Here is a 15,127-nt window from a genome sequence, read left to right as displayed (position 1 = left end):
ATTATTTATTCAATACATGTTGGAGGTATTGCGGAGGCGATGCTTTTGTTTTGGACAAATTAAACGTACGTGGAGGGAACCAGACATCTCAGCTGTCAGCTGGATCCACTAAAGCTACAGTATTTCCAAAAGCAGATTAGAGGTTAGGTATGGTCCTGATACTGATTGCCCCCCCCTCCCCCTCCCCCTCCAGCATCAGAAGTGGTAGAGTGCTCTCCATTTGCCTCAAAAACTGCTGTGGCCACAATTCTTACAAATTTCAATACCATTTTAAATATTAATTTCCTCCACACTGTTCTCTACAAAATACATATTTGTCCACACTAACAACTCACAAATATTGCATGCCTATCATGGTTAGATACAAATCCTGGAACTCTGCTTAACCGTATGGTCCAATAAACTGTCCATAATCCTGAAAACACCCAAAACTAATGCTATGAATTCATAGCTGACATTTTTTCCACAACACTGAACTCCATTCAGATAGATTATTATTGCCTGCTCTCTGCATTTTATGGATGGACAAGTGCAATGTGAAAAGTGCTGGACTACTGGAGCAGATTACTTGTCATGTAATACATTGAAAATGTTATATAACTTCTGTCTGCTGTAAGGCAAATAGTTGCCATTAGCATTGCCCAGTACCCAATGGGAGAAAGAGCAGCAAGAATCAGAGTGCCTGTGGTTCGCCTCCAGCACTAACACAACTGCACAGACCTCAGTTCAAATCATCAGTAACCCAAATTCCAGATCCAAACCTTCTGAACCAATCAAAGCCTTCAGCACCCAATGCCCTTGCCCTTCTTGAGAACTCCTTGCCCTCATTACCCTCTCGAATTCCAGCTCCTATACCTAGTTCCCAGTTTCCAGCAGCTGGTGTGGGTCCCCCAACTGGAAGTTGACAATTTAGGTCCCATTGGAGCTGGTAGTTAGTCCTACAACATCTCAGAGACCCAAAGTTCTCATACTATGGAACGAATCACATTTTAGGAATTTGTGCAATCCTAAATTTTTAAGGCTTCAAAGATTTGTAGTAATGGAAGGGTGTTCAAAGTTGAATGCAGATGAATAAGCTGATAGGAATGACATTCAAGCATTGAATCAAGATAGGAATGTCAAGCAATGACATTATAACAATACAAAATGCTGGAAATACTTAACACAGCAGACTGTTTCTATGGAAAGAGAAAATCAACTTTTCAGGGCAAAAATCTTTCAACAAAACTTCAATCTATAGAATACTGATAAATGTGAGAGTGAGAATGTAGATTGCAGTCAGTATAGTCACACTTTGCCAGTGATGGAAGGAAAGAATGCTCCAAAATCATGACCAATCATTTTCAGGCAGCAAAAAAGCATTCTCTACACAGAGTGGAATATTTTATTTTAAATCATGGCAGACAAAAATCTTCTTGCAAAAAGCATTTCATCTTGTTCCAATGGTGACCTGCCAGACTCTGATAAGGTTATCTGTGTAGCCAGCAAACAATGTCTGAAAAATACAAAACAATTAAATCTTAATGTTGCAGATTTTTTTTAATATAAATTGGAAAACAATAGTTTTCTAATGCAGCGCCTCTGGGTTGCTTGATTCACAAATAACTAAAACAATTCACTAAAATTACAAGATATTGTTGACAGCCATAAAAGATATTGAACTTGGATATAGCACACTGATTGACAACAGCAATGTGTAATCATTACCGCAAATGAAAATTCCAGGCTTAAATCCCTCATATTTGCAGGACTTGTAATCATCCCCACAAAGGTCAGATACTTGTGTGAATGAATATAATCACTGGGATACTGGCCATATTTCGACATGTTAAGTAAATAAATGGTACCTGTCCATCTGCAGACCAAGCCAGGCAGGTACACTGTGGAGGTTCTGCTTTACTGCTGGTGCTAATTACTTCCTGTCGCAATTCATCCACAATGATTTTTCCTTCCAGGTCCTATGAACAATTCAGAAATACATTCAAATTTCATCTAAAACAATTAATGGTACCTACACAGGGGAAAATTTCTACTAAATAGGAATCTGGTTAAAGTAAATATAATTGTGTTTTTTTTTAAGTGATTTTTAAAAACAACTATGACCTTCCAGGGTACACAAAACCAGCATTGATCAAGCAATGCTTAGTTTCAGCAAAAGAGAGAATTGCCTACTTTTCCTTTTTGAGTAAGAAGCTAAATAAAGAAATTCTGCAGATGCTGGGGTCTAGTCCAGTATACAAAAGTACTGGAGGACTTCAGCAGGTTTGGTAACATCCATAGGAAGTAAAAGGACACCAGAGTTTCCATCCTGAGCCCTTTATCAGCAAAGCCGAAAATCAGGCTCATCTACTGCTAAGTTGGCACCACCACAAATTGGAGGAACATTAACCATACAGCAATATTGACTTCTCCAATTTCCATACTACCCCCCCCCCAACCATTGTCTTTCTCTATCTCTTCCCCCCGCTCGCCAACCCCATCCTTTCCTTCTCCCATCAAAAGATATAGAAGTAGTGCTGTTGGCCCTACGAGTCACTCCGCCATTCTAATCATAAACGGATCCGCCGTCTGAGCACCCTCCAACCAAATGACATTGATTCTCTGGCTTTTGTTAAATTCCTGCCACTTCCCCATAGCTCTGTTTCTCTCCCTTTTCCCTGTTTCACTTCACACTGACAAAATCTATTCTCACCTCTCCCTTTATCATATCCCGTTAATACCTTTTGTTGGTCTAGACTCCTCGCCCAGCCAGCATCGACTCTATTCTGAGATTTCCTGGTTTTTTGCTTATTCTTTGCCCATTCCTTGAAGGTGTCAGGCCCGAAACATCATCAACATACCTGTATCCCCTATGGACGCTGCAAGACTGGCAGAGTTCCTCCAGTATTTTGGTATGTTTTTACCTTTTCCATGCACCCACTCAGCCCCACTCCCTGGCTTTCTCCCCATAATCCTGATGTCCTGACTAATCAAATACTTGTCAAGCTCTGCCTTAAATACACTTAACGATCTTCCTTCTACAGCCACTTGTGGCAATGTTCCACAGACTCACTACCCTGTAACTAAAGAAATGTTTTTTTTTGCAGTATTCAAAATGCCCCTATGAGATCCCCCTCAACCTTCTGTATTCCAACGAGTACAGTCCAAGAACCGATAATTGTTCCTCATATACTATTTCATTCCTGGTATCATTCTAGTAAATCTTCTCTGAACCCTCTCCAATGCTAGCACATTCTTTCTCAAAAAAGGTGTCTAAAACTGTACCCAGTATTTGAAAAGAGGTCTCACATGCACCCTATAGTCTCATTATATTCACCTTCTTCACCACCAACTCAACCTGGAGGTCTACCTTTAGGGTTATCCTGTACAAGGACTCTCAAATCCCATTGCCCCTCTGAATTTTGAATTTTTCCCATTCTATTTCTTCAAAGTGCATGACCATACACTTTCCAACATTGTATTTCACCTGTCACCTCTTTGCTCATTCTCCTAATCTATCCAAGTCTCTCTGCAACCATTTGTTATCCTCAGCACCACCTCCTCCATTGTATTATCTGAAAATTTAGCTACAAAGCCATCTATTTCATAATCCAAATCATTGGTATTCAACACAAAAAAAAAGCAGCCCCATCACCAACAATTGCGGAACACTACTGGTAATCAGAATAGGATCCTTGTTTTCCTGGCAATCAGCCAATGCTTTATCCATGCTAGTATCCTTCCTGTAATTCCATGCTCTGATCTTGTTTAGCAGCCTTTTGTGTGGGCACCGTGTCGAAGATCCTTTCAAAGTCCAAATACACATCCACTGCATCTCCCCTGTCTGTCCATCCTACTAATGATCTCTTCAAAAAAAGGAAACCATGCTGACTTGGAGCTAGCTTTGCATGCACCTCCAGGTATTCCGTAACTTTATTCTTGACAATCGAATCCAACACCTTCCCAATCACCAACCTCAGGCTAATAGGTCTAGTTTCCTTTCTGCTGTCTCGCTTCCTTCTTAAACAGCGAAGTGACATTCGCGATCCTCCAGACTCCATTGATTCCTGAAAGATCATTATCAATGCCTCCACAATCTCTACAGCTACCTCCTTCCAGAGAGCTATCTTTCCTATCCCCCCCCCCAATCACTTCACAGCTTTCTCTTCTACCATCCAACCTGTAGTGACCTATTACTTCTTGCCATTTAGCCTATGCTCTTCCCCATCCCCTCTTTTCAGACACCTGTCTGATTTTTGGCATTCCTGATGAACGCCTCAGGCCCAAAACATTAACCATCTTTTACTTCCTATGGATATTGTGCCACCTCCTGTTTCTTTTTTTTTGTAAAAATATACTTTATTTCACATGTACATCATTGCACAAATATACCTGAGTCACCAAACAATTACCATAAACAAGACAACTATCTAGTTGTATTAAAATATTGCCATCCCTGTCAAGGATGATGTACACATCCCACGGTGCCCAGCGCTCCCAAAACCCCTCCATGGCTCCCGTGGACAACGTGTGCTCTTTTTCCCCAAAGAAACCCGGGCGCGAACATACCCCCGGAAGATGTCCAGCGCTAGATTGCTGGGTGAGCCCTGAGCCACTTGCTTCCATGAGCCACGGATGGTCAGTTTGGCCAGGCCCAGGAGCAAGGCAATCAGGATATCTCCCTGCTGTTTCTCCAGCACTTTTATTCCTTGAGTAAGCAGGACTGGTCGAGGAAGCTCCTGCTACAGTCATTTGCTTTGATTTTCCTACTGACTTGTATTTTCTATTATACATAGTTGTAAATTATTGTGCTATCCGAAGTGGACTATCTACAAACCAAACAAAGATGCCAGACAGCTACCTCCAGACCACAGGAAAATGACAAGCAAAACAGAATTGAGCAGCTTGGTTCATGCACCGATCACTTCCTGAACAATCAGAGATAACTATTGACACAAGATTACAGAAGAAAACAATATATTTTAATATAGAGTAGTTGTAACACCATGCTAAAATTAGTGACACTAAAATTTATCTTGGAAACAGCTTCACTTTGAAGTGTTCATAAGAAAATCTCACCCAAATTTTAATGCTTGGTCCAGTGGCAGCACACAGCCAATACCTATTAGGGCTGAAGCACAAAGCATTGATGATGTCACCACCATCCAAAGTATAGAGATGTTTTCCTTCATTGAGATCCCACAACATGGCTTGTCCATCCTACAGAACAGAAAATAGAAAACGTCAGGTTACATATACAGATTGAACCTCTTTAATCCGGCGACATCGACACCTGGCCATTGCCAGACCATAGAAAATGACCCCAAGGGAACCCCCTATATAAAGATATCAAAGTAGAATCTTATAGACCTCTATAAAGTCTCCTCTCATCCTTCTTCGCTCCAAAGAGAAATGTCCCAGCTGCCTCATAAACATTTTCCAATCCAGGAAACATCCTCAACCCTCTCCACATCCTTCCTATAATAAGGTTACCAGAACTGAACATGATATTGTGTGGGCTCACCAGAAATTTATAGAGTTGTAACATGACTTGTCGACTCTTAACTCAATTGCCCCCCTCCCCCCCATTTAATGAAGTCCAGCATCCCACAGGTCTTCATTACTATCCGATCAACCTCCACAACAACCTTGAGAGATGTATGGATTTAGATCCCGTCCCTCTTTTCCTACACAAATCCCATTTATAGTTGATTCAAATATACAATTGAAAAGGAAGTCATTATTATTAAATTTAGCCATCTAAATCTTATGAAAAAATGTACATCAATCAAAAAGGATTACTTTGCCCCCTGAAGCACACAGGGATCCATCAGGGGAAACAGTAACAGTGTTCAGGTAACCAGGGTGTCCGATGTGATTTGTTTTCAGTTTGCAGTTAGCTAGGTTCCAAACCTAGAAAAAGGAAAAGAATACTCAATTTAAAAAAAATTCATCTATTACATCTTTATGAACCAGAGAACTTAAAGCAATCATAGTGGGTAATAGTGATACAAGCAGTATCTCAACAGCTCCAGAATGGTGTTGATACTGATCTTTGTAGCTATGTGGTTCAAACATTCTCCATCACATCTCCCCAAATAATCTGTTTTCCTCCCACAACCCAAGACATGTTAGTTAGTAGGTTTATTGGTTACCGCAAATTACCCCTAGGGTCGAATGGGTGGTAGGATGATTAGAGTGGAGTTGATGGCCATGTGAAAGAAGTCTAGGATGAGGGTTAGGTCAGAGGGAAACAAGAGGTAGGATGGAATTGATGGGTAAGTATCACAGTGGAATGGGGTGGAAATTAACCCATCTTATTTATAAACATGATCCTTCTGCACCACAACAAATTATAAAAGGCAAGCAAACCTCAAATTGAAATGAACAAGAGGATTTAACACAAAAATCTTAATCAAACTACATCTTAAAAATGCTGTATTCAACTAATATACACACACGCACAATGAACTAATAATTGGATGCTAAAAATTCTGGTATAACACTTGCACTGAAATTCTAATCTGAATCTACCACCTGCCACATGCTTACTTACCTTAACCAGCTTATCCCAGCCACAGGAGACAATGATGGGATTGCTGCTATTTGGTGAGAAGCGAACACATGAAACCCATTCATTGTGGCATTCATCCTATAGAATTACAATGGATAAAAGGTTTACAAATTTAACAAAGTAATTATAACAAAATTCACCATTTCACCTCTTTCAAATTCTTACCGCAACAGTGCATCAATAACAAAGATGGCATCTAGAAATGTGAACAAACCTGATTCCATATAATTTTGTGTAACTCGATTTAAGTCTGCCTTCTGTTTTAAATAATCAACCTCATAGCCAAAATTTTTACAAGAAATCTCCATGTGCTTTCCAGTACAATTATATATACAGTGAAACCCCTGTTGTTCAGAATTTAAGCAACCGCCAAAAAAAGGTAAATAGGTTAAAAAAATACCAGTTTAAAACTGGTATGCCTCATCTTTCACCAAATCATGCCACACGCAATCTCAAGCAAATTCACTTATCTAGCATTTACCAAACACCAAAACTGCCGGGTACCAGGAGTTTTACTGTACATGTAAAGCAATGGCCAGAACGGCACACAGTATTCAAATTGTCATACAATTAAGTGCATATAGTTGTAGCATGACTTCCCTGCTGTTATTCTGTGCCTCATCTAATAAAAAGAATTTAGTAATCAAAATTCTTTCAAGGATCTATGTGAAAACACTCCAGGTCCTCTCTTTATTCTTCCACAGCTTTCAGTATCCTTCCATCATTTGCACATTTAGCTGTGAAGAGTTCCATCTGGTACACTTAAGCCTGACTGTTCAGACCATCTAGATCTTCCTTCAATCTAAAGCTTTCCTCTTCACTGTCCACTATTATTCTTTTCATTTTCAAAATGCAACTTGCTTTCTGGATACAATCAATTTTATTGATGTGTGAAGACCAATTTTTTAAAAAGACTACACAGAACTGTAAAAATTTACAGCTTTAAAGTTACCTGAATGGTGTATTTGCAAACTCCCAATGTGTTCCACAGTTTAACAGTTTTGTCACGGGAACCAGACACAATCTGGCGATTATCTGCCGAAAAGGCAACACTCAGTACATCCTTAGTGTGACCGACAAATTGGCGGGTGGTTAAACCTCTGGAAAAAAAGTGAAATTGGCCTCTTACCTAATCCAGCAATTTGCAGAAAAAAAATGCCATTTATTGTAAATAAAGATCTAAATTCTGCAATTGGAAATAACTCGCATTTAAAATAATTTTTTTGAAATAAATTGTTCCACATAAAATCAACGATCTCAAAATAGTGATTTATCTGATTCTTACGTCGTCAAATCCCAAAGTCGCAGGGTTCCATCCCAGGAGCCAGAAAGGGCAAATTGACCATCAGAAGAAATAACTACATCACTAATAAAGTGAGAATGACCAGTGAGAGAACGCTGAGGCACACCATAACTGGTTTCATCCCTAGTTAGTTTCCACATGATGATACTTTTATCTGAAATAGAAAAATAATGAACACAAAAAATTAAGATTGAAACTTACCCACACCTCATTTTGACACAAGTTTTTGACAGCATATGTACTAAATTAAAGGTTGAAAAAAAAAATGGCTGCCGCTGGTGTAGACCCAGGAAGAGCTGAGACAGAGCGATGCTTTGCAGGGTCCTACTGTCTGATCCTGATGCCGACAGCTCTGAACAGGAGCCAAAGGTGCTTTATTAACATCTTGTAACCATAGACCTCTGCAGCCAAGAGAACAGTGCCTGTGCTTGGCAGCGGACCAGCGCGGGGCACCATAACCAGGGGAACACTCCACATTGAGGAGAAGCCTGGAAGACAGGAAGGTGACCAGAGCAGTGTATCAGCGAGGAGCTCAACAGCAGAAGGACCCACACAGGTTACACAGGCTGTTGGCGACTTGGGGTTAAACAACCCACACCAGGCTGCAGGAAACAATACTAATGGAAACCAGGTATCAGAACCGAGCACAAGGCAAGAAGGGTCCCTGAAGGGTTTTGAGCGCTGAAAGCCTCCTGATTGAACAGGAATTTGCGTGGCTGCAGGAGTGAATCCACAGACACTCAATGTCTCTTTTACTTCTCTTTTCTTACTGGGGGCATGGGCAATGCTCATGCCGACCCTTTCTTTGCCTTTATAGCAGGCAAAAGTTGAAGTACATCGTGTATTTTTTTTTGTATTATTATTATTATATGAAAATATAAGGAACCTTTATTTCCACTTGATAATTGCTAATACAAAACACTTGAAAGGTACATACATCACTGCTTCTTCCTCCCCTATTTTATTACATTGAAAATCAATATAAAGGGGCAAAGAAATCTTGCTGGAATTGTTCAGAAATCTTGCCAATTAACCAACATTCGAAGCACAGTGCAGTTATGCTCACAATACTCTAGAACATACAGTACCTGCATTGCAAACTGCATAGTGAGTGTGGATTTACTATATTGTTTCTTTGAATTATAGGGACAGGGATGGCTTTATAAAAGTTTTAAAGGGATTGCCCATACTTACTTGCTTAGAAAAATAAGCAACCATGGGAATCTAATCAACACTGGCAGGTTTAGGTTCCAAAATGGAGAACCTACAACCAGAGATCTAAGAAACAAGCAATTTGAGGATTTAAAAAAAAACAAAATTCGTGCATTGCAACTTTTGGCAATCTCTGCTCGGGAGCATCTTAAATGCTTCAAAACTGAGGACAACCAAATATTTGCACAAATGGGGATATGGGAGAAACATCAACTTACTGAAAAAACACTGCAACGATAGAGCCTCAACAGTGCCTCCTACTTCTTAGTTTTCTTCATTAAGTTGAAAGCACTTTTGATTCGTACAGGTTTTGATAGATTTTTTTTAAGATGCAAAGATATTGTGTTCGTTTCATTTTACACAGTTTTGATTTTTAAACAATCAACCTTAAAAATATGCCGTTCTCTCCCACTTTTTAAGGCTACACGGAGTTAAGGTTCTGCCTCACCGGCGGATTCAGCACACTTCCTGAGTTAAATGTGGCAGCCGGCTCCGCGAGTAACTCAATGGTTCCAAAAAAAAAAGTACGACCAAGGGAAGGGCGAGCAAAATGAAGTGCAAGAAGGCTGCTCCGCTCGTCCCATACTGCCAACACCGCGGGTTGGATGCCTGCCCGGTCCGATGTGGCCTACCTCGGGACGCTGACAGAATCATGTCTGGGAATTGGGGGGTCGTAGCGATCTGTGTCACCCAGCCATTGTGGCCCTTCAGGGTCCCACGAAGGGTCATCTGTTCCGTCATTTCGACTGGAAATGGAGCGCCCTCGAGGCCGATGGAAGCAGATTACGGCGCAGCCTTGACTTCAGTCAGCCGCCTTCTGCACGGCCCCAGAGAAAGAGGAAGCGGCTCGCCGCCTCCCGGATGTGACGCAAAGGCGCAGAACCCGCCGGCCGGGTCGCTGACGAAGATTTGGTGGGAGCTGGTTGTCTCGGCTGGGGGCGGGGTCATCGTGTAGAATTAGATTTCAGTTGGCAGTTTGTTGGAAAACATGAAGTTGGGTGAAAATGGACTCGTGCGGCATTCTCCCTCTTAGTCGGAGATCCTGCCGCGTTCGCCTAGTGTCGTCACTTCATTTCCGTTTTACGGATAACTGGCATCTCAGTAATTTCCCAACAACAATCTCACGAGGTAGAAAATGAAAACGCGCAAGGAGTGGGGAGAATGACCCTAGAACAGCCACTGGTTTACGGCCTCCATCGCAACCAGCGTGAAGCACATCGAGAGCTCTATAGATAGAAGTTCTTTTCGCCACGTACAGCAATAATTCTTTTGTGCTGGCACCTGTGTCCTCACAATAACACAGAAAACACTGGATGAACAGGTTAGATAACATTTGGGCCGAAAGTTGGAACTTTTCTTCGAAGTTCAGGTCGACCGATGCTGCCTCCTATTTCTAATTTTTCTGTTTACATTTTCATATTTCCAACTTATCGTTTGAACTTTTCAATTAAATGGTAATAATTAAAATAATTGTCATGGATAGGAAAATGTGATTAACAATTTGAGACCAAAAACTTAAGCTTTTAAAAGTTTTAATCAAAAAAAAACATTGCAACTGAAAATAAACCCTCCTCAAATACAAGAAATGATGTAAAGTTGTAATAAAAACAGAACGTGCTAGATAAACTACTGGTCTGGCAGCTGCTCTGGAGAAAATAAGTCAGGTAATATTTTAGGTTGATCTTGTATGAGAAGCCAGGAAAATGTAAGCCACTAAAACATTAACTCTTTCTTTACCGGCTCTACTCAACCTGTTGAATATTCGCAGTACCTCGTGCCTTTCACATTTTTCAGCATCTGTAGATTTTTTTTTGTTGCAAATTTGAGTTTTTAAAAATGTTTTATTTGCTGTCCCCAGTTTTTATACACACACTATTTGCCGCCTTGTTCCTTTTCATGGTAATGACACCTCACATTTCTGGATTTTAATGTTTTTTTTTAAATGAGAAAGGTAATAATTGGTTTACTTGATTACCGTAATCTTTCTGAGAAACTGTTAATGAGGGTTGACTTGGTACTTTAGTCAATAGAGCATCTGTGATTCCACAGAGCTCAGAGCTAGGTCCTTTTGCTTTTTATTAAATAATTGACTTTGATGAAACCAAAATTGATACTTTAATATTAACTTTCTCTTAGAATTATCTCAAAAGTAAATACCAAAAAAAATTAATACCCTTAAATTAACTCCATGCCTCAGGAGGGAAGAAGGAAAGAGGGGCAGTTAGCATCACATCAGGTGTTGGTAAATTGCTGAAATCCATCAATCAGTATATGGTAACAAGGTGATTAGAAAATCACAGTATGACTAGACAATGCCATATGTTTTTATGATTGATAAGTTTAGTGTCCATGTCAAAATTAGTTGATCTAATGTATTTGAATATCTGAAGGTACCAAACAAAAGATTGGTAGAAAACAAAGACTTAAACGTTGGTTGGATGGGTGGGGGGGGAATGGGGATGTTTGTGTGTGTAAGAGATTGGAATGGAGAAATAAATTAGTCTATTTTGAAATAATAGGATAAAACATTTTTAAAATTGCTGCTGATTAAAGATATGTGAATTGAGAAAGATGTAGAATGTTCGTAAAAGAACACATACAGATTAAACACAAGGTAGTTTATAATGTGAGAAAGCGAGATTCTGCATTTTGTTTTTACAAAGAATATTTTTCCAGTGGTGAAAGACCAGCAAATCCCCAGTTCCCTTAAATCCCTTATTACCATGGAGTATATGCCACTTGGTCTACTCTGACCATAAAGCACCCACTAATATTAATCCATTTATCTTGCTATCCTATCAAGTCCACTGAGGGCAAACCCATCAACCTTTGGAATGTGGGAGAAAAACGAAACACTTCAAAGTCATGGAAAGAATGTATAAACTTTATAAACTGTTTAGTTGAAAACCAGATATCTTTGTCATGTCTGTCTTAATGTAAGAAACAGCAACAGGATTAGATTCCGTAAGATGGTTCCAGTGCCTCAAATCTACTTTCCTGGCTGACCCCATTAGCCTCTTACGTTTAATTATCAGTCCATTTCAGTCAGAGAACACAGCAGTACAGCATAGGAACAGGCCCTTAGATCCAAGTGTTTATGCCAAAAATGATATTCAAATTAAACTAAAACTCTGCCACTTGCACTAGGTAGATATCCCTCCATCCCCTTCATATTCATGTGTCTATCTAGAAGCTTCTTAAATACTACTTCGAAATATCAACTCTTTAGAGTCCTGCCATTAATTCCCATTGTAAAGTGAAACACCTCACACTGGGCTAGATTAAACATCATCTGCCATTTCTCTGCCCATATCTGTAACGGGTTTATATTGTGTTGCATTATTTGATAGCCCTCTTCAGTGTCCACAACTCCATCAATCTTTGTATCATCTGCAAAATTACTAACCAACTCGCCTACTTTGTCATGTAGAATACAGAGGTTCCAACACCAAATTCTACAGAACACCACTGGTTGCAGGCCGTCAACCCAAAAAACAGTTGTCCACCACAGTTTGTCTTCTCTGGGTCAGGCAAATTTCTATTGAACTCACCAGGAATCCTAGTCTTCAAAGAACTAAATGGGAATTCACTGCATTTGGAGAATTCCAGACATTTACAGTTCTCCCAAGTAATTTGTTGTCATGTCAGCCTGACTTGACCAACATCTTGTTCTGAGACTATATCCCCAGTTCTATATTCCTGATTCTGAGGATTCATGCCCTCAGCATGTATCTTACAAATCCTTTTCAGAACTACTTTATTCAAAGAAACTGTCTCTTATTCTTTCTATACTGGTGTGTTTACTGGTGTCTTTCTCAGGCACTTACCATCAACAATCACTCATCCCAGAAATCAATTTAGTGGAACTTTACTATAGTGCCTCCACAGTATATGTATCCTTCCTTGGGTATTGATGCAGATACTGTGCACAATAGTTCAAATAATGTCTCATCAGAGGCAAATGACTAAAGATTTCCTTGTACCATTTCCCTTGCAATCGTTGCCTTCCTGATTGTTCTCTGTACTTGCATGCCAATTTACTACATCTCAAGGACTTGGACACTAGGATCCCTCTGTAAATCAATATGTATTTGTTTCTTACCATTTTTTTAAAAATCCAGTTTTTTTGTTCTCCCAACCACAGTGAATATAGTAACTTCACATTTTCCTACATGTCAGTTTCATTTCAACTTCTTTTCCACTGAGTATTTTATTTGACTTTAGAAACACTCTCTGTCCACACATAACTTTTCCAACCAGCTATGTTGTATTGTCTGCACATCCTTTCTTAATTAAATGAGGAGCCCAAAACTGCACGCAATACTCCCAAAGTGAGATTTCAACAGTGCCTTATAAAGCCTTAATATCACATCCCTGCTCTTATATTCTATTCTTCTTGAATGCCAGCATTGTATTTGCTTTCTTCACCTCCATCTCAACCTGCATTTACCTTCAGGCTATTCTACATGAGGACACTCAGGACCCTTTGCATCTGGTATTTCAGTTTTCTCCCCATTTAAAAAAAAAGTTTGCTTGTTTAATTTTTTAACCACTGTGAATTACATATACCTTCCAACATTGTATTTCATTTGCCACTTCTCTGCCCATTCTATTTTTTTGTGTAAGTACTTCTGTAGCCTCCCTGTTCCTTCAACACTCCTCCACCTACCTATATATAAACTTGACCACAAAGCCATTCGTCCTATAATCCAAATCGTAACTAGCAACCGGCAAACAAGAGTATTCTGACTCTCTGCTTCCTGCCAATCAGCAAATGCTCTACCAAAGCTAGTTTCCTGTTTTACCATGGGTTCTTGTTAAGTAACCTCACGTGTAGCACCTTGTCAAAGGCCTTCTGAAAATCCAAATACACAACATCCACTGCATCTGCTTCATCTAGCCTGCTTGTCCCTTCTTTAAAGAATTCCAATAGGTTTGTCAAGCAAGATTTTCCCTTAAGAAAACCATGCTTGTTTGGCCTTTCATCTTTCTTGAATAGTGGAGTGACATTTGTGATTTACCAGTCCTCCAGGAGCATACCAGAATCTGTTGATCCCTAAAAGTTCATTACCAATGACTCCACATTCTACGGCTGGTTCTTTCAGAACTCGCAGGCACCATCCATCTGATCTGGGAGACTTATGCACCCTTAAGCTATTCAGCTTGCTGAGCACCTTCTCCCTTAAAATAGTAATTGCAATCACTTCCTGATACCCTTCAACATCTGGCACACTGCTAATGCCTTACTTTTTTAAACATTTGTATAGAGTTTAACATATAAACGGACATAGAAAATTTTAAGGAAAACACACAAGTACAAAAAAATGGATGGAACTACATTAGACAGTTCCTTCATCCACATGAGAAATGTTATTGAATTAATCTATGATAACCACATTGAGCCCATATATGCAAAGTTAATTCAAATAAAAATTGATAGAAAGAAAAAAAACCCACAAAAAAAACTAAATCTAATCTACACCCCCTCCCTCCAATCAAGTTTGCCTCTGTAAAAATAAAAGGGAAATTATGGATCAGATAGCGACCTCGGACAGAGAATCCCCGGAACATCCAAAGTTCTTAATTCTTCCAATCAGGATAGTGTTCTGTGAATGGGTCCCACATCTTTACAAATTAAAACTGTCTTTAATGTTGCATCTCATTTTCTCCAAGTTTAAATAGGACATTACATCTAGGGGTGAGCTTTGGATACCGAGATTTACTGCTGAACCCCTTAGAGGTGTCGTGGGTCTATCAATGAAACACTGAGGAAGGAGAGCGCCCACTTAATAACCCAGAAGATGCCACCAGTCGATTGGCTACTCCACAGAATCCAGGCAGCAAGTCTCAGGAGTGCAATAAAGGATATTAACATCTTGTCCTATATAACGTACCATATATCCACTGTGTATGGGTAGGTGAAGAGTCATCTTTCCATTTGAATAAAATTGCTCATCTGGCTATCAGTGTGGTAAAGGCTAAAACTTTCTCCTGGATGCAGACAGAAGTATATCTGGCTCACGTGAAAAACCAAACAAAACAATTAATGGATTCAAAGG

The 15,127-nt window shown here is 39.7% G+C and overlaps 1 protein-coding gene and 1 long non-coding RNA gene across 2 annotated transcripts; one reads left to right on the top strand and one right to left on the bottom strand.

Moving 5' to 3' along the window:
* Positions 1–1,361: 1,361 nt before the first annotated feature.
* rack1 (receptor for activated C kinase 1) lies at positions 1,362–9,914 on the bottom strand. The gene is made up of 8 exons (XM_069898515.1): positions 9,701–9,914; positions 7,839–8,010; positions 7,506–7,653; positions 6,536–6,631; positions 5,782–5,892; positions 5,059–5,199; positions 1,848–1,958; positions 1,362–1,495 (listed from the first exon to the last, which is right to left on the bottom strand). The coding sequence occupies exons 1-8, from the start codon at positions 9,807–9,809 to the stop codon at positions 1,430–1,432; spliced, it is 954 nt and encodes a 317-aa protein (XP_069754616.1). The 5' UTR covers positions 9,810–9,914; the 3' UTR covers positions 1,362–1,429.
* Positions 9,915–9,950: 36 nt separating this feature from the next.
* LOC138743334 (uncharacterized) lies at positions 9,951–15,031 on the top strand. The gene is made up of 2 exons (XR_011344818.1): positions 9,951–10,389; positions 14,742–15,031. It is a non-coding gene; the product is annotated as an uncharacterized lncRNA (long non-coding RNA).
* Positions 15,032–15,127: the final 96 nt, after the last annotated feature.

Source organism: Narcine bancroftii, chromosome 9, assembly GCF_036971445.1.
Source record: "Narcine bancroftii isolate sNarBan1 chromosome 9, sNarBan1.hap1, whole genome shotgun sequence".
Taxonomy (NCBI): Eukaryota; Metazoa; Chordata; class Chondrichthyes; order Torpediniformes; family Narcinidae; genus Narcine; species Narcine bancroftii.
This window is presented reverse-complemented; position numbering and strand designations above follow the sequence as displayed.